The sequence below is a fragment of the Procambarus clarkii genome, chromosome 12, assembly GCF_040958095.1.
Source record: "Procambarus clarkii isolate CNS0578487 chromosome 12, FALCON_Pclarkii_2.0, whole genome shotgun sequence".
NCBI classification, from domain to species: domain Eukaryota; kingdom Metazoa; phylum Arthropoda; class Malacostraca; order Decapoda; family Cambaridae; genus Procambarus; species Procambarus clarkii.
This window is the reverse complement of record NC_091161.1, coordinates 35510695-35531478: the sequence shown is the minus strand read 5'-3', so window position 1 is coordinate 35531478 and position 20784 is coordinate 35510695. Positions and strand designations below refer to the sequence as shown.

General features: G+C 37.6%; 1 protein-coding gene across 2 annotated transcripts in view; it reads right to left on the bottom strand.

Annotated features, from left to right (window-relative positions):
* Positions 1–2169: 2169 nt before the first annotated feature.
* LOC138363901 (uncharacterized) overlaps positions 2170–20784 on the bottom strand; it is a 329278-nt gene continuing 310663 nt past the window's right edge. For both annotated transcript variants that reach the window (XR_011228244.1, XM_069323365.1), the window contains one exon: positions 2170–3125. Coding sequence is in view for 1 of the 2 variants with exons in the window: in XM_069323365.1 (XP_069179466.1) it covers positions 3064–3125 (62 nt within the window). In the remaining variant the exon portion in view is untranslated. The remainder of the gene's footprint in view (positions 3126–20784) is intronic.

Sequence of the window (20784 nt, the reverse complement as noted above, 5' to 3'; positions counted from 1 at the left end):
CATGAAAGACTGATTAAAAAAATAGAGTCTCATGGTATTGGGGGTGCTATATTAAGCTGGATTAGGGCATGGCTATACCAAAGGAAACAGAGAGTTAGTATAAATGGAATCAAGTCAGAGTGGGAAAATGTTGTAAGTGGAGTGCCTCAAGGCTCTGTCCTGGGACCTCTGTTGTTTATAATATATATAAATGATTTAGATTCAGGTTTGAGTAGCAACATTTGCAAATTTGCCGATGATACGAAAATCGGTAGGGAAATTAATTCGGAGGAGGACTCACTATCACTTCAAGTTGATCTAGATAGGGTTTTGAAATGGTCAAAGGATTGGCAGATGCAGTTTAATGCTGATAAATGTAAAGTTCTGAGGTTAGGTAATGATGATAGAGTTACAAGATACGAGCTAGATGGTGTTGTGATTGCGAAGTCGGATTGCGAAAGGGATCTGGGAGTTATGATTAGTAAGAATTTAAAACAAAAGGATCAATGCATAAATGTTCGTAATAAGGCAAATCGGACACTTGGATTTATTAATCGCAGCGTTAGTAACAAGACACCTGGTGTGGTTCTCAAGCTATATCTTGCTCTAGTTAGGCCCCATTTAGATTATGCAGTTCAGTTTTGGTCGCCATATTATAGAATGGATATAAATTCACTTGAACGTGTCCAGCGTAGGATGACTAAGTTAATTCCCCAAATTAGAAATCTTTCATATGAAGAAAGATTAACAAAGCTTAAGTTGCATTCACTGGAAAGGCGAAGAGTTAGGGGTGACATGATAGAGGTTTACAAGTGGATGAATGGACATAACCGGGGGGATATTAATAGGGTATTAAAAGTATCAACACAGGACAGAACACGAAACAATGGATATAAATTGGATAAGTTTAGATTTAGGAAAGACTTGGGTAAATACTGGTTCAGTAACAGGGTTGTTGATTTGTGGAACCAATTGCCGCGTAACATTGTGGAGGTGGGGTCCCTCGATTGTTTCAAGCACGGGTTGGACAAGTATATGAGTGGGATTGGGTGGTTATAGAATAGGAGCTGCCTCGTATGGGCCAATAGGCCTTCTGCAGTTACCTTTGTTCTTATGTTCTTATGTAATAAATTAGTTATGAATAATAAATTAGTTCGTGATAATAAATTAGTTCTTGATAATAAATTGGGTCCTGATAATAAATTATTTTTTGATAATAAATTATTTTTTGATAATAAATTAGTTCTTGATATTAAATTGAATAGTTCTTGATAATAAATTGATTAATTCTTGATAATAAATTGATTAGTTCTTGATAATAAATTGATTAGTTCTTGATAATGAATTGATTAGTTCTTAATATTAAATGAATTAGTTCTGGATAATACATTAATTAGTTCTTGATAATAAATTGATTAGTTCTTGAAAATAAATTGATTAGTTATTGATAATAAATTGATTAATTCTTGATAATAAATTGATTAGTTCTTGATAAATAAATTGATTAGTTCTTGATAATAAATTGATTAGTTCTTGATAATATATGATATCAGGTATTTAAAGCCAAAGAGTTTAAATTTATGCGTACATTATCGAAATCAGGTAAATAAAATATTGGGTTTGTTTCAAGAATTTTTATTCTAGAAAATTATTTTAAAATAATAACAACCCAGGCAGCATCAAACAGGCTTCACATGCACCTGACTCTCCTGGTATCTCACGTCACCTCCTCTTAGGGTGACCTATATATTAACCCGCAGACAAGAGAGACAACAACAACAACAAAAGAGAGCTGATAGCTTATTCATTTTCATTTTGGCGTGACATCTTTTACTGTCATAGTGACACTTTCCGAGACAATGGATACAATTCCTCAAGCTGATTATTTTCCTAGTCTTCCACGGTCGATCTTAACCGTCGTCAGGACTCTAGGTGAAGAATTTTCTGGGGACCAAATTTTAGAATTCATTAACACGTCAAAAGACAGTCTTAATGTATTGCATAATAACAATTCAACGATGTTATGCGCTTGCAAATTTCAGCTTGGAATTTTAGGTGCATTAACTCTTTCCTTTCGTACGCCTTCAGTTGTGATGACGGGGCAGTGGGAATATGTCTTTTGGGAAATTATTGACCTAGCACGATATTTGGCGCCTGAAAATAGTACAAATTTAAGTGCACTCGAGTCTACCACATTAAAACCCTGGATACTAAAAATATTCACGGACCCGGAGATGTGCCCTAACCCGTACCTGCGTCTGAAAATGGTCTACTTAATCAGCCTTTGGCCAAAGAATTTCTTGCAGGATGCCACCTCGGGAATGCAAGCAGCTGCAGGACTATTAATCAATAGAAAATATATGAATTTTGATCATCTTATTCCAGAGGGCGATCGTATAACAATACCTATTAGCCTTATGGTTATGTTAATGTGCCTTGATCAATATGGCCACCTTGCTGCTATTGGTGCTGCAGCCGCAGATCAGATAAGGAGACTTAATGTAGGACCAGAAGTATCATTACTCTACAATCTAGTGCAGGTTCTAAAGCAAATGGCAGAGGCATCCCTAAATTTAAGCAAAATGGATGGTTTATATATGTCCGAGAAAACTTTCAATTTGTATTTAGCGTTTTTGGATTTACGGAAACTCAGGAGGGCTTATGAATCTCCTGGCCTTGTTAAGGTCGCTGCAGATACCCTAGTCACTATCACGGTTTCAATTGTTACAATTTACTCGAACTTACAAGATAACAAAGGAAGCAGATACATGACGCTCGTGTCTCGCTTAGATAATTGTTACAAAAACATATGTAAAAACAAAAATTTTAGATCATTGTCTCAGGTTCTGCGGCTTGATCACGCACAGTGTCTGTCTTCCCTAAACAAGAAGGCAGTAGATTCCGGCATTTTCTTTCATCATTTCCCAGTACCAAGTCAGGAATCATCGGAGGAGATCCCGGAAGAGTTCAGAGACAGCGTGACGCAGGCGGTGATGGAGGCGCCGATACTGCTGCACTCGTCCAAGATGGTGATAGACGAGTCGACGCTGCTTCGCCTCCTGCTGGAGTCCCCCTCGGACCCCTTCACGCGGTGCCCTTTGGACCATGGCTCGTATAGTCGCCTTCCCGAACTCCAGGCGGACATTCTTGCATGGAAGAAAATACGAAAGTTTTGGAAACTCCAGGTGAACATTCTTGCATGTAAGAAAATACGAAAGTTTTGGAGTAATATAATTGATGGAAAAATCAACAAGGGATGAAAATGCTCAAGATGTTTGCTAACGCCGCCACCGTTTGCAGCTTTATCCGGACATGTTAATTAAGTTTACTGAATTAATGAATTTAACTCTGCAAGAAATTACTCTGGTCTATTTTTTAATATATTCAAATTTTGTCACACATTTGAATAAGTTGTGTATTTTCTTTTAACCAATAATAATAATACAAATATTTATTTAATAAAAAAATAATAATAAAAGCAGCAATTTATTAATAGCCTATTCTCAACTATTTATCATAAATTTTATATCCATTAGTCATGAAAATATCTACCAGAATCATTGAGGAAATTTATAAAACAAGTAAAAATAGGATTCTGAGAACGATATACTGGAAATTATACTTTCCTTTATTACAGATTCTAATCATTGTCATGCTGAAATGTTATTAAAACTAGAAAGATACGTATGGAACATATATTCATCTCTATACTCATAAATTTAATATGTGTAATAAACTTTAAAAAATCAACCATTACAATCAGGTATATTTTATATTGATCTCTGGCACCCTGATAAGTTATCTTGAGATGATTTCGGGGCTTTTTAGTGTCCCCGCGGCCCGGTCCTCGACCAGGCCTCCACCCCCAGGAAGCAGCCCGTGACAGCTGACTAACACCCAGGTACCTATTTTACTGCTAGGTAACAGGGGCATAGGGTGAAAGAAACTCTGCCCAATGTTTCTTGTCGGCACCTGGGATTGAACCCAGGACCACAGGATCACAAGTCCAGCGTGCTGTCCACTCGGCCGACCGGCTCCCCTAAAGATCTAAAGATAAACCTAAAGATCCTAGCTTTCTCAACCGTATGAACTCCTACATGCTAATTCCCATAATCACCAAACCAATCAGAATATCTGTAACTTCCCTTTGACATAAAACAACTTTATTCGTATACACGTAAATGAGAGACTGAACTCGGTAAAATCATAAATATAATAGAAAAACAATAATATAAATCATCTTGTGCCAACACTTCTTCACAAAACTCTGAGCATCTATTTTCGGTCCAGGACGGACCGAAACGTCGTCGTCCCTTCACTTTCTAGTGTGTGGTCTGGTCAACATATTTCAGCCACGTTATTGTGACTCATTATCTGCTTACTCCATTGTATTTACATGCAAGCTGATATTGATCCTGAACTAAATCTGCTGTCACAAATCTACAATAACCAGCATATTGATCATCACTGCTGCACTTATTACACAGTAAACCTTGCGAGAAACAAACTCCAAAATAACACTTGCCTATTAGTTTTCAACCAAAATGTCAGATAACTTGGTAAACATTTTGATAATATGAATGCACTACTCAGCACGAGGTACTAAACTATCGTTCATTATTTTAACAAAAACATAGCTAAGTAAAGACCATACCCAACTTTACAACTTAGCCAGTAATAAAGCAATTCACAACGGTAGGCCAAATAAAACAAGAGGTGGCTATTACCAATATACCTTTATTTGCAATGGTGTCATTAGATAGAGAAGACTACTGTGAATATACCTATACTCAATTCTCTATTAAATTCCTGAAATCCACCTTGACTATTGGAACTATCTATAGATTTCCCAATATTAATATAACTGCACTCTCAGATAACTTAAGGAATCTTATATACAACAAGCTCAACAAAAATCATATCATTCTAGGAGGTGACTTCAATATTGATCTGTCAACAATATAGCCCTCAAGTCGATTATTTCCTAAACAGCATGAACTCCTGTATGCTAATCCCCACAATCACCAATCTCATCCTATTATAACTCAAACATCCGCTTCTACTTTGAATCAATTATGGATGAACATAACAGCTCCCCCTTGCATCTGGTATAATCACTGATAGAACAACTGACCACTATCCTACCTTCCTCATAGCAAACATGGACATAACACTACCAGATACCAAGAAACTTACCTTCAGGTTACACAGTGAAGGGTCAATAAGCAATCTCTCAAATACACTTCACAAAACAAACTGGTAATCTGAATTCAATAATACACAGGACATAAATTCATTAGCCAACATCTTCCTTTCCAAAACTATGCCTCAACAACACTCACTGTCCTCACCAAGCAAGTAACTGCTTAATGATTAAACAACCTCTGGTTCATAAGTGCCATACTCAAAGCGATCAAAAAGAAACATGAATATAAAAAAAACTTAGGAATTGCCTCGTTACAAAAGAAGTAGTTAAGACGTACTTCTCAATGTTTACCAGTATAGTAAGAAGAACGAAACTTTCCAATTATGAGAGTAGATTAAAAAAAGCAAAAGGATACATGGAAAGCCTCTACATTCCTAACATTCTAGGATCTAAACAGCAATCACATGACAAGATTGGAGATAAAATCTCCATGGATGGTTATACACCTGCGACAGATTTAGAAACAGCAACTGAATTTATTAGCTTCTTTTCATCAATTGGTGCTAACCTTGCCAGAAAAATCTCACAGACCACATAGACTTGTTCGGCTGAAGGCACATTGTTAAGTTACATTCAATGGAAAGGCGAAGAGTTGGGGTGACATGATAGAGGTTTACAAGTGGGTGAATGGACATAACAAAGGGGATATTAATAGGGTATTAAAAGTATCAACACAAGACAGAACACGAAACAATGGGTATAAATTGGATAAGTTTAGATTTAGGAAAGACTTGGGTAAATAATGGTTCAGTAACAGGGTTGTTGATTTGTGGAACCAATTGCCGCGTAACATTGTGGAGGTGGGGTCCCTCGATTGTTTCAAGCATGGGTTGGACATGTATATGAGTGGGATTGGGTGGTTATAAATAGGAGCTGCCTCGTATGGGCCAATAGGCCTTCTGCAGTTGCCTTTGTTCTTATGACTTGACTCCATTTATACTAACTCTCTGTTTCCTTTGGTATAGCCATGCCCTAATCCAGCTTAATATAGCACCCCCAATACCATGAGCCTCTATCTTTTTAATCAATCTTTCATGTGGCACTGTATCAAAAGCTTTGCTAAAGTCAAGGTACACAACATCACAATCCTTACCACTATCAACTGCCTCAACTATGCTAGATTAAAAAGATAACAAATTTGTTAAATATGAACGGCCATTTATAAAACCATGTTGACTCAATTATTAATTTATGTTTTTCAAGATGAAGACGAATTTTATTTGCAATTATAGATTCGAGTAACTTTCCCACAATAGACATTAGGCTAATTGGTCGATAGTTAGATGCAAGTAAGAACATAAGAACAAAGGTAACTGCAGAAGGCCTATTGGCCCATGCGAGGCAGCTCCTATTCTATAACCACCCAATCCCACTCATATACTTGTCCAACCCGTGCTTGAAACAATCGAGGGACCCCACCTCCACAATGTTACGCGGCAATTGGTTCCACAAATCAACAACCCTGTTACTGAACCAGTATTTACCCAAGTCTTTCCTAAATCTAAACTTATCCAATTTATACCCATTGTTTCGTGTTCTGTCCTGTGTTGATACTTTTAATACCCTATTAATATCCCCCCGGTTATGTCCATTCATCCACTTGTAAACCTCTATCATGTCACCCCTAACTCTTCGCCTTTCCAGTGAATGCAACTTAAGCTTTGTTAATCTTTCTTCATATGAAAGATTTCTAATTTGGGGAATTAACTTAGTCATCCTACGCTGGACACGTTCAAGTGAATTTATATCCATTCTATAATATGGCGACCAAAACTGAACTGCATAATCTAAATGGGGTCTAACTAGAGCAAGATATAGCTTGAGAACCACACCAGGTGTCTTGTTACTAACGCTGCGATTAATAAATCCAAGTGTCCGATTTGCCTTATTACGAACATTTATGCATTGATCCTTTTGTTTTAAATTCTTACTAATCATAACTCCCAGATCCCTTTCGCAATCCGACTTCGCAATCACAACACCATCTAGCTCGTATCTTGTAACTCTATCATCATTACCTAACCTCAGAACTTTACATTTATCAGCATTAAACTGCATCTGCCAATCCTTTGACCATTTCAAAACCCTATCTAGATCAACTTGAAGTGATAGTGAGTCCTCCTCCGAATTAATTTCCCTACCGATTTTCGTATCATCGGCAAATTTGCAAATGTTGCTACTCAAACCTGAATCTAAATCATTTATATATATTATAAACAACAGAGGTCCCAGGACAGAGCCTTGAGGCACTCCACTTACAACATTTTCCCACTCTGACTTGATTCCATTTATACTAACTCTCTGTTTCCTTTGGTATAGCCATGCCCTAATCCAGCTTAATATAGCACCCCCAATACCATGAGACTCTATCTTTTTAATCAGTCTTTCATGTGGCACTGTATCAAAAGCTTTGCTAAAGTCAAGGTATACAACATCGCAATCCTTACCACTATCAACTGCCTCAACAATGCTAGAATAAAAAGATAACAAATTTGTTAAACATGAACGGCCATTTATAAAACCATGTTGCGACTCAATTATTAATTTATGTTTTTCAAGATGAAGACGAATTTTATTTGCTATTATAGATTCGAGTAACTTTCCCACAATAGACGTTAGGCTAATTGGTCGATAGTTAGACGCAAGTGATCTATCTCCTTTCTTAAAAACTGGTATCACATTAGCAACTTTCCAAAACTCCGGCACTCTGCCTGACTCTATTGATTTATTAAATATGGTTGACAGTGGGTCACAAAGCTCCTCTTTGCATTCTTTAAGCACCCTGGCAAACACTTCATCCGGCCCTGGGGATTTGTTTGGTTTGAGTTTTACTATTTGTTTAAGAACATCCTCCCTGGTAACTGTTAAACTCGTCAACCTGTCCTCGTCCCCACCCACATAGACTTGTTCGGCTGAAGGCATATTGTTAAGTTCCTCTTTAGTAAATACAGATACAAAATATTTATTAAAAATACTACTCATCTCTTCATCACTATCTGTTATTTGACCTGTTTCAGTTTTTAATGGACCTATCCTTTCCCTAGTCTTAGTACGATATAACTGAAAAAACCCTTTAGGATTTGTCTTTGCTTGCCCTGCTATGCGAACTTCATAGTTTCTTTTTGCTTTCCTTATCTCTTTTTTAACATTTCTAACCAGTTGTACGAATTCCTGTTCTAAAGTGACCTCCCCATTTTTAATCCTTTTGTACCAAGCTCTCTTTTTACCTATAAGGTTCTTCAAATTCTTTGTTATCCACTTTGGGTCATTAGTATTCGATCTATTCAATTTGTATGGTATACTACGTTCCTGTGCTTTGTTTAGAATATTCTTAAATAAGTTATATATTGAATCCACATCGAAATCCCCATTTAAGTCACCTATCGCTGGGTTCATGTCTCGCTCCAAGACCGGCCCACACCCCATACCCAAGACTTTCCAATCAATTTGACCCAAAAAATTTCTTAGGCTATTAAAATCAGCTTTTCGAAAATCTGGCACTTTAACAGAATTTTCTCCTACTGGTCTATTCCATTCTATGCTAAATCTGATTTCTTTGTGATCACTGCTCCCTAGCTCACTCCCTATTTCGATGTCATTAATTTGCGTTTCCCTGTTAGTTAACACTAAATCTAAAATATTATTTTCCCGTGTTGGTTCCTTAATGTGTTGCGTAAGAAAGCAATCGTCAATTAATTCTAGAAAATCTTCTGCTTCACTATTCCCTGTTTTGTTCAACCAGTTTATTCCGCTAAAATTAAAGTCACCCATGACATAAATACTGTTAGATCTAGATGCTCTAGATATTTCATCCCATAGATGCTTTGCTTCCATTCTGTCTAAATTTGGTGGCCTATATATTACTCCTATTATAATATTATTAGCTTTTTCGTTTAATTCAATCCAAATAGTTTCTGTGTGTGGCTCTGTTTTGATTCCCTCTTTGAGACTACATTTCAAATTGTCCCTAACATATATGGCTACTCCACCTCCTCGTCTAATATATCTATCTGTGTGAAATAGTTTAAATCCATATATTTGATATTCAGCTAATAGTTCTCTATTTTCTACATTCATCCACGTTTCGGTAAGTGCAATAATATCTATTTTTTCTGTGCAGACAAGAGCATTTAATTCGTTAATTTTATTTCTTAGACTTCTACTGTTAGTGTAATATACCCTAAGTGAATTGTTATTTTGCGGACCTTCTCTTTCCCTGGTCGTTTTGCCAATTCCTTTCTCCCACAAACACATACTTTTATTACCTCCTTCCTCCAAATCAATTCCCATACCTCTATCTACTAACAGTTTAAACCCAAACAAACACCTCTAACCACTTCTTCTAACGAGTTCGCAACAGCAACAACCCCAGCTCTCGATAGATGCACCCCATCACGAGCATACATTTCATTTCTTCCATAGAAGTGTTCCCAGTTGTCTATGAAAGATATTGCATTTGATTTGCAATATCTTTCCAGCCGGCAATTGACACCAAGTGCCCTCGATATCCATTCATTTCCCACTCCCTTTCTTGGAAGAATGCCACATATGATCGGGATTCCTCCCTTGCTCCTAACTAACTCTATGGCTGTTTTATACCTCTGAATCAGTTCCTCACTCCTAACTCGACCAACATCATTTCCTCCCACGCTAATGCAAATAATGGGATTGTTCCCATTACCAGCCATAATATCATTCATGTTGTTTATAATATCACCAATGCCAGCTCCGGGATAGCAAACCCTTAACCTGTTCCCCCTATCTCTAGCACAAAACGTTCTATCCAAATACCTTATCTGGGAATCTCCCACAACTAATGTTTGCTTAGGTACTTCCTTTACCCTCTGAGGGGCCTGCGCTTCCTTTCTCTTCGTTGCTTTCCCTTTTGCGCGATCCCCAGTCTCTCCACAGCACTCGTCCTCCAAAACGTCAAATGAATTAAGTGATCTATCTCCTTTCTTAAAAACTGGTATCACATTAGCAACTTTCCATAACTCTGGCACTCTGCCTGACTCTATTGATTTATTAAATATGGTACACAAAGCTTCTTTTTGCATTCTTTAAGCACCCTGGCAAACACTTCATCCAGCCCTGGGGATTTGTTTGGTTTGAGTTTTACTATTTGTTTAAGAACATCCTCCCTGGTAACTGCTAAACTCGTCAACCTGTCCTCGTCCCCACCCACATAGACTTGTTCGGCTGAAGGCATATTGTTAAGTTCCTCTTTAGTAAATACAGATAAAAATATTTATTAAAAATACTACTCATTTCTTCATCACTATCTGTTATTTTACCTGTCTCAGTTTTTAATGGACCTAATCTTTGTCCGGTATAATTGGAAAAACCCTTTGGGATTTGTTTTTGCTTGCTCTGCTATGAGAACTTCATAGTTCCTTTTTGCTTTCCTTATCTCTTTTTTACTATTTCTAACGCATTTTAATTGTTTATTTCTATATTTAACGCATTTGACGTATTAGAGGACGAGTGCTGTGGTGAACCAGTTGTTCAAAGAGGAGGTAAAGCAACGAGGAGCATTAAAGCGCAGGTCCCTCAAACTGCTCGAAAGGAAAAGGGAGAATCGAAGCGAATTTTGGTTGTGGGAGATTCCCAGGTGAGGTATTTAGACAGAACGTTTTGTGCCAGAGATAGGGGGAACAGATTAAGGGTTTACTATCCGGGAGCTGGAATTGGTGATATTGTTGGAAACATGAATGATATGACGGGAAATGGAAACAAACCCATTATTTGTATTAGTGCAGGGGGTAATGATGTTGGGCGAGATAGGAGTGAGGAACTAATACAGAGATTCAGGACAGCCATTGAATTAGTTAGGAGCAAGGGAGGAATCTCAATCATATGTGGCATTCTTCCAAGAAAAGGAGTGGGAAATGAATGGATGTCGAGGGCACTTGGTGTCAATTGCCGGCTGTAAAGATATTGCAAATCAAATTCAATATGTTTCATAGACAACTGGGAACACTTCTATGGAAGAAATGAAATGTATGCTCGTGATGGGGTGCATCTATCGAGGGCTGGGGTTGTTGCTGTTGCGAACTCGTTGGAACCAGTGGTTAGAGGCATTTGTTTGGGTTTAAACTGTTAGTAGATAGTGGTATGGGAATTGATAGGGAGGAAGGAGGTAATAAAAGTATGTGTTTGTGGGAGAAAGGAATTGGCAAAATGATCAGGGAAAGAGAAGGGCCTCAAAATAACAATTCACTTAGGGTATATAACACTAACAGTAGAAGTCTAAGAAATAAAATTAACGAATTAAATGCTCTTGTCTGCACAGAAAAAATAGATATTATTGCACTAACCGAAACGTGGATGAATGTAGAAAATAGAGAACTATTAGCTGAATATCAAATAAATGGATTTAAACTATTTCACACAGATAGATATATTTGTCGGAAAATCCGACACCATTTAATAATAATATCATACAGACAGATAAGAGCTGTGTTACCAACAAGTTACCCATAGAAAACGTAACCTGTAGTGGAATTACCGTCTAAAGAAAACGGGATATCATCACCACATACTATTATAATTCACCACCTATTATGGTGGGAATTATTCTTAAATACATTAGTCTTTGGACTTTACCATCATAAAAACATCTTATATAAATTAACTTAATTATCAATATTAAAGTAGAGTAAATGTGACCCTTCTATCACGTTCTGAAATCTGGACAATGTAAGCCAGGCGTCAGAGTGGAGGAAGGAGGGCAGCCATTGTTGTTTATTGAGACCAGAGGCTCACACGGGAGCAAATTCGGCTCCTGTTAAATTTACTTGGACGTAGTGTTATGGAACCCAAAGGTGTACCATTGTCAACACGCTGTCTACAAATACAAGTTAAGTCTATCCGAAACCCGTTTATCATTCATTTATGGCCATTAATGTCAGGATATAGGGTTAGCCGGTTAGAACGCGAAATCGCCTCAAACTAAAGGTAATTAAGCCAGGTCCTCATGTTCCATGTACTGTTTTCTCTGATATACTTGTCATATATAGGATTCTGGCTTCACAGCTAGCGCACTTTTGACAGGTCAAGACGAGGAAGGATTTGTGCACCAGTTACTGGGTGATATGGAAGCTACCTCAAAGAGGATAATTTGGTGTCTACACCCTAGTTATACCTGGTGGACTAACCTGCTGTACTATAAGATAAGGAACCTCTTCAATGTTTAATGTATGTAGTTACTGTAGTTTGATTGGCTGCATACATATAAATATAAACCCCCCTAATGTGTAGAGGATCGATTTGTGAGATTGAGATTATTGCAGAAATACAGTCCACTTATCATTATACAAATTGCTATCGAAGTATATAAATTAACGTAAATATAAATTCATATAAATTAAATAAATATAAATCTCACAGGTCGGTTCCCACATTATTTGGTCCTTCGAACCGGATTATTTGGACCTTCGGAACCGGAATATTTGATCCTTTGAACCCACATTTGGTCATCTTAGTACCGGATGAACCAGTTAACCAAACCAGTGGATTCATTAAATATACTAGTGCAGTGTTATTTAAACAAAGCCAGCAGTCAAGACGGCAGCGTAGCCTCGTGGGAGCTCAGGAGCCTCCCTCAGCCCAGTTCAGCTTCGTCAGCGGTTTCATGCACACCCACAGATATTTGGTGGCGTGTTATTTCGTGAAATGACAGCGCTAATATAGAATCCAGCCAAATTAGTGACTGTGTCTTCGCGAGATTGTTCACGGATTTCGTGGTGTTACATTTCGCGAGAGATTATCTACGAATTTTGTGGACTTTATTTCGCGAGGTCACTAATAATATTTAATACTTCTAGATAATATTAGAAGTTTCATAGAGGCTAATTAAGAGGCTATTATCAATAATTGTGTATATTATTTCTCCAAAATAGAGAATTATTTAATATATATTGCACTAGTGATCACAATATATTTACTAATTGCCAACCCACAACAGGGTAGGATATGACTAGTTGAACTATTATTGTTCATCCTAGTCCCATTATTACAATAGTCAGTTGTACTATATTGAACAACCTAACACCATTAATGAATGGTCCAGACCCTATTTTGGGTGTAATTTTTATCAACTCGAGTTGAGTTGTATATATAATAATTTACTTATGATCATTACACCTTTGAGTGATTAATTAGTGTCTCTACCATCCTAGGGTGATATAGAAGAGCTAACCTAAAGGTACTTCCAGTGACACTGGTTTATCACTCAAATCATTAGTGTGGATGATTGTATATATATAATGTGTATTAATTTTAAGTGCTAACCTCTAGTAGAGGTAGGATTATTGCCTAGTGAGTGCAGAATTAACCCTAGGCTACCATTAGAGCTTGTTCAGTATTATGAGCAGCCCAAGTACAAGCCCCACAAGGCTTCACCAACGAGCCAGTATGGATAATGCAGGGAGAATGAAAAGAACCCTTGCAGGTCTTAAAGGCCACTTAACAAGACAGATCAAGAAATGTGAAGATTTGTCACAACAATCTCAAGTTGATTATGCTGACCTGGAAAGCTATTATCAAGCAGCTGCAGGTAAATTTGAGCAAATCAAATGTCAAATAGCAACATATGTGGCTGAACTTGCCAACACTAATTTATCAGAAACAGAAATAGACGACATTATGGTTGATCTTGCGAATTATGAAGATCACACTCAGGCCACGTTACAGCCTTATGTCAAATTAATTGCCCAGAACAAGGCAACAGCAACAACAACAACAGTTGCATCTAATACGAGTCAAGCAGAAGCTCGACTCCCTCCAATTAATTTACCCACTTTCTCAGGAAAAGATGAGGAAGATTGGGACGAATTTTGGAACAAATTCGTTGACCTTGTAGACTCAAAACAATCTTTACCAAAGAGTAGTAAATTCTCTTATTTGCAAGGCCAATTATCAGGTGAGGCTAAAACAGTAGTATCCCATCTGAGATTAACTAATGACGGCTATGATCTGGCAGTAAAACTCCTCAAGGATAATTATGCTGATCCAGAAGTAAGAACATCACATTTAGTTCATGAGCTGTTGCATTTACCCCCACCGGAGGCTTCAGCTGATTCACTCCAAGTCTTCAAGCTGGAGGTAGAATCATTGATCAATGCCCTCAGCCTGACAGCAGATACAAACGGGGCTGAGTGGGTCTTGAAAATAATTGTCCAGGAGAAAATACCTAGGGACATATTGAGACAAATGAGTGCTCATTACAATAAAAGCATCTTATCCATGAATGAAATATCTGAAGGTTTAAAGTCAGTAGTTCATCAATTACGAACACATGACAAATTAAAACCACCAAGTAAACCCTCAGAAACTAATAATAGTAAACCACAGAGTACCAAAGGTACTCCAAATCAATCTAGACAATATAATTCAACACCAAAGTGGAACAGTGGCAGTGTGGGCGTATATGCAGTGGGACCCTCCAAGCCTATAGTTACTGTGTCATCCAAGAACGTGACACCAAAGGGTACTGGAAGCTATGGAACATGTTTGTTCTGCAATGAGAAACATTCAATGTACCACTGCCCTAATTTTCCTGATAGTGACGCCCGTGTTGAGCGACTCAAAGATTTGCAACATTGCACGAGGTGCCTCAGGAAACATAACATCAAGGACTGTGATACCCAATTACACACCTGTAATAGGTGTAACAAAGGTCAACACCATGCAGCATTGTGCAGAGACACCAAAACAACGTCTCCAAAACCCAAGGTGGAAGATAGCATTCCCACCACAGTACAGTACTGCAAGGTGCAACAAACAAACAGTGTCCAATCGGCAAAGTCTAAAGGTAATACGACTTTGCCTACTGCCCAAATTACCATCCTGAATAAGAGGGCCAAGGTCCATACCCGTGGGTTGTTTGACCAAGGATCCCAGAGAACATATATCACTAAAAAGTTGGCAGATGAACTACAATTAAGGCCTGTAGCCCAGACGTCATTCAACATCTCAGGGTTTGTAACAGATGCAGGACCTCAAGTCTACCAGGTGGTACAACCATCAGTACGCTTAGGCAGGTACGTCTGTCGAGTACAAGCCATTGTGGTGGACAAAATACCAGTAGACCTACAAGTTCAAGGTCTGAGAGCAACAGCCAAATTCCTGAGAAATAGAGGAATAAAATTGGCAGATAATATTAAGTCTGATCACCTCACTGACTTCGGTCTCCTTGTTGGGACAGACTATTGCCATCGATTCATCGGTAGCCCTACTAAATATCAGGGTATAACCATGTTAAACTCTGCAGGAGGTAAATTACTCTCAGGCCCAGTATCAAGCCTGAGGAGACCTATGCCTGCAGATAAACAATACCAGTAGAAATCTAAATTTGTCAGCTGATTATATTTCTCCAGTAGCATTATACTAAGGAGATTACAGTTGACTATACCAACAGAGGTTGATGTTAGTATCATCATTTGAAGCTGAAGATGAGTTCATGAGGCCTCAGTGGCAAATCAGTGAACAGTAGCTTAAACAGCTACAAGTCACTGCGACCAATGTCACTGAACCCACTGCAGTCTCAGAACCATACTTTACTTTAATGATGAGCTATTCAATCTTCTGAATCAATTAACTAAATTAAACCCCAATAAATCTGATGACTGATTTGATACATTTATTATTTAATCAAGATGTATTCCATGGGCCTCAGTGTTTATATATCAGTGACTAGTTACCTGAAGAAACTTCAAGTTATATCTGATGTCACTGATCTCACTGCAGTCCCTGAATCATACTTGACTGTAGTACTTGATCACATCCAGTCTTCTGGGTTAAATAATATGTGATTAGGCTTGAATATTAGCCTTTCAAGAGTTGACAGGGAAATGAAATTGCATTAGACTTCTAACCCCTGCAACTCTAGTACGGGACATCCGTCCTGTACGAACAGACGCACAAATGTGTGATTACTAACTACTAACATCAAATTAATCTAATAATCCGAAGGAGGAGTATCGGTGTTCGTCTGTTCTAAAGAGGACTTCGACCCGTGAGCAGCCCCTGGGGAATTATGTCGGAAAATCCGACACCATTTAATAATAATATCATACAGACAGATAAGAGCTGTGTTACCAACAAGTTACCCATAGAAAACGTAACCTGTAGTGGAATTACCGTCTAAAGAAAACGGGATATCATCACCACATACTATTATAATTCACCACCTATTATGGTGGGAATTATTCTTAAATACATTAGTCTTTGGACTTTACCATCATAAAAACATCTTATATAAATTAACTTAATTATCAATATTAAAGTAGAGTAAATGTGACCCTTCTATCACGTTCTGAAATCTGGACAATGTAAGCCAGGCGTCAGAGTGGAGGAAGGAGGGCAGCCATTGTTGTTTATTGAGACCAGAGGCTCACACGGGAGCAAATTCGGCTCCTGTTAAATTTACTTGGACGTAGTGTTATGGAACCCAAAGGTGTACCATTGTCAACACGCTGTCTACAAATACAAGTTAAGTCTATCCGAAACCCGTTTATCATTCATTTATGGCCATTAATGTCAGGATATAGGGTTAGCCGGTTAGAACGCGAAATCGCCTCAAACTAAAGGTAATTAAGCCAGGTCCTCATGTTCCATGTACTGTTTTCTCTGATATACTTGTCATATATAGGATTCTGGCTTCACAGCTAGCGCACTTTTGACAGGTCAAGACGAGGAAGGATTTGTGCACCAGTTACTGGGTGATATGGAAGCTACCTCAAAGAGGATAATTTGGTGTCTACACCCTAGTTATACCTGGTGGACTAACCTGCTGTACTATAAGATAAGGAACCTCTTCAATGTTTAATGTATGTAGTTACTGTAGTTTGATTGGCTGCATACATATAAATATAAACCCCCCTAATGTGTAGAGGATCGATTTGTGAGATTGAGATTATTGCAGAAATACAGTCCACTTATCATTATACAAATTGCTATCGAAGTATATAAATTAACGTAAATATAAATTCATATAAATTAAATAAATATAAATCTCACAGGTCGGTTCCCACAATATTAGACGAGGAGGTGGAGTAGCCATATATGTTAGGGACAATTTGAAATGTAGTCTCAAAGAGGGAATCAAAACTGAGCCACACACAGAAACTATTTTGATAGAATTAAACGAAAAAGCTAATAATATTATAATAGGAGTTATATATAGGCCACCAAATTTAGACAGAATGAAAGCAAAGCATCTATGGGATGAAATATCTAGAGCATCTAGATCTAACAGTATTTTTGTCATGGGTGACTTTAATTTTAGTGGAATAAACTGGTTGAACAAAACAGGGAATAGTGAAGCAGAAGATTTTCTAGAATTAATTGACGATTGCTTTCTTAACCAACACATTAAGGAACCAACATGGGAAAATAATATTTTAGATTTAGTGTTAACTAACAAGGAAACGCAAATTAATGACATCGAAATAGGGAGTGAGCTAGGGAACAGTGATCACAAAGAAATCAGATTTAGCATAGAATGGAATAGACCTGTAGGAGAAAATTCTGTTAAAGTTGACCAGACCACACACTAGAAATTGAAGAGACGACGACGTTTCGGTCCGTCCTGGACCATTCTCACAATCGACTTGAGAATGGTCCAGGACGGACCGAAACGTCGTCGTCTCTTCAATTTCTAGTGTGTGGTCTGGTCAACATACTTCAGCCACGTTATTGTGACTCATCGCCTGCTTCTGTTAAAGTGCCAGATTTTCGAAAAGCTGATTATAATAGCCTAAGAAATTTTTTGAGTCAAATTGATTGGAAAGTCTTGGGTATGGGGTGTGGGCCGGTCTTGGAGCGAGACATGAACCCAGCGATAGGTGACTTAAATGGGGATTTCGATGTGGATTCAATATATAACTTATTTAAGACTATTCTAAACAAAGCACAGGAACGTAGTATACCATACAAATTGAATAGATCGAATACTAATGACCCAAAGTGGATAACAAAGAATTTGAAGAACCTTATAGGTAAAAAGAGAGCTTGGTACAAAAGGATTAAAAATGGGGAGGCCACTTTAGAACAGGAATTCGTACAACTGGTTTGAAATGTTAAAAAAGAGATAAGGAAATCACAAAGAAACTATGAAGTTCGCATAGCATGGCAAGCAAAGACAAATCCTAAAGGTTTTTTTCAGTTATATCGTACTAAGACTAGGGAAAGGATAGGTCCATTAAAAACTGAGACAGGTCAAATAACAGATAGTGATGAAGAGATAAGTAGTATTTTTAATAAATATTTTGTATCTGTATTTACTAAAGAGGAACTTAACAATATGCCTTCAGCCGAACAAGTCTATGTGGGTGGGGACAAGGACAGGTTGACGAGTTTTGCAGTTACCAGGGAGGATGTTCTTAAACAAATAGTAAAACTCAAACCAAACAAATCCCCAGGGCCGGATGAAGTGTTTGCCAGGGTGCTTAAAGAATGCAAAGAGGAGCTTTGTGACCCACTGTCAACCATATTTAGTAAATCAATAGAGTCTGGCATAGTGCCAGAGTTATGGAAAGTTGCTAATGTGATACCAGTTTTTAAGAAAGGAGATAGATCACTTGCATCTAACTATCGATCAATTAGCATAAGAACATAAGAACAAAGGTAACTGCAGAAGGCCTATTGGCCCATACGAGGCAGCTCCTATTCTATAACCACCCAATCCCACTCATATACTTGTCCAACCCGTGCTTGATATAACGTCTATTGTGGGAAAGATACTCGAATCTATAATAGCAAATAAAATTCGTCTTCATCTTGAAAAACATAAATTAATAATTGAGTCGCAACATGGTTTTATAAATGGCCGTTCATGTTTAACAATTTTGTTATCTTTTTATTCTAGCATAGTTGAGGCAGTTGATAGTGGTAAGGATTGTGATTTTGTGTACCTTGACTTTAGCAAAGCTTTTGATACAGTGCCACATGAAAGACTGATTAAAAAAATAGAAGCTCATGGTATTGGGGGTGCTATATTAACTTGGATTAGGGCATGGCTATTCCAAAGGAAACGGAGAGTTAGTATAAATGGGGTTAAGTCAGAGTGGGATAATGTTGTTAGTGGAGTACCTCAGGGCTCTGTCCTGGGACCTCTGTTGTTTTTACTATATATAAATGATTTAGATTCAGGTTTGAGTAGCAACATTTGCAAATTTGCCGATGATACGAAAATCGGTAGGGAAATTAATTCGGAGGACTCACTATCACTTCAAGTTGATCTAGATAGGGTTTTGAGATGGTCAAAGGATTGGCAAATGCAGTTTAATGCTGATAAATGTAAAGTTCTGAGGCTAGGTAATGATGATAGAGTTACAAGATACCATCTAGATGGTGTTGAGATTGCGAAGTCGGATTGCGAAAGGGATCTGGGAGTTAAGATTAGTAAGAATTTAAAACAAAAGGATCAATGCATAAATGTTCGTAATAAGGCAAATCGGACACTTGGATTTATTAATCGCAGCGTTAGTAACAAGACACCTGGTGTGGTTCTCAAGCTATATCTTGCTCTAGTTAGGCCCCATTTAGATTATGCAGTTCAGTTTTGGTCATCATATTATAGAATGGATATAAATTCACTTGAATGGCTGGAAAGATATTGCAAATCAAATGCAATATCTTTCATAGACAACTGGGAACACTTCTATGGAAGAAATAAAATGTATGCTCGTGATGGGGTGCATCTATCGAGAGCTGGGGTTGTTGCTGTTGCGAACTCGTTAGAAGAAGTGGTTAGAGGTGTTTGTTTGGGTTTAAACTGTTAGTAGATAGAGGTATGGGAATTGATTTTGAGGAAGGAGGTAATAAAAGTATGTGTTTGTGGGAGAAAGGAATTGGCAAAACGATCAGGGAAAGAGAAGGTCCGCAAAATAACAATTCACTTAGGGTATATTACACTAACAGTAGAAGTCTAAGAAATAAAATTAACGAATTAAATGCTCTTGTCTGCACAGAAAAAATAGATATTATTGCACTTACCGAAACGTGGATGAATGTAGAAAATAGAGAACTATTAGCTGAATATCAAATATATGGATTTAAACTATTTCACACAGATAGATATATTAGACGAGGAGGTGGAGTAGCCATATATGTTAGGGACAATTTGAAATGTAGTCTCAAAGAGGGAATCAAAACAGAGCCACACACAGAAACTATTTGGATTGAATTAAACGAAAAAGCTAATAATATTATAATAGGAGTAATATATAGGCCACCAAATTTAGACAGAATGGAAGCAAAGCATCTATGGGATGAAATATCTAGAGCATCTAGATCTAACAGTATTTATGTCATGGGTGACTTTAATTTTAGCGGAATAAACTGGTTGAACAAAACAGGGAATAGTGAAGCAGAAGATTTTCTAGAATTAATTGACGATTGCTTTCTTACGCAACACATTAAGGAACCAACACGGGAAAATAATATTTTAGATTTAGTGTTAACTAACAGGGAAACGCAAATTAATGACATCGAAATAGGGAGTGAGCTAGGGAGCAGTGATCACAAAGAAATCAGATTTAGCATAGAATGGAATAGACCAGTAGGAGAAAATTCTGTTAAAGTGCCAGATTTTC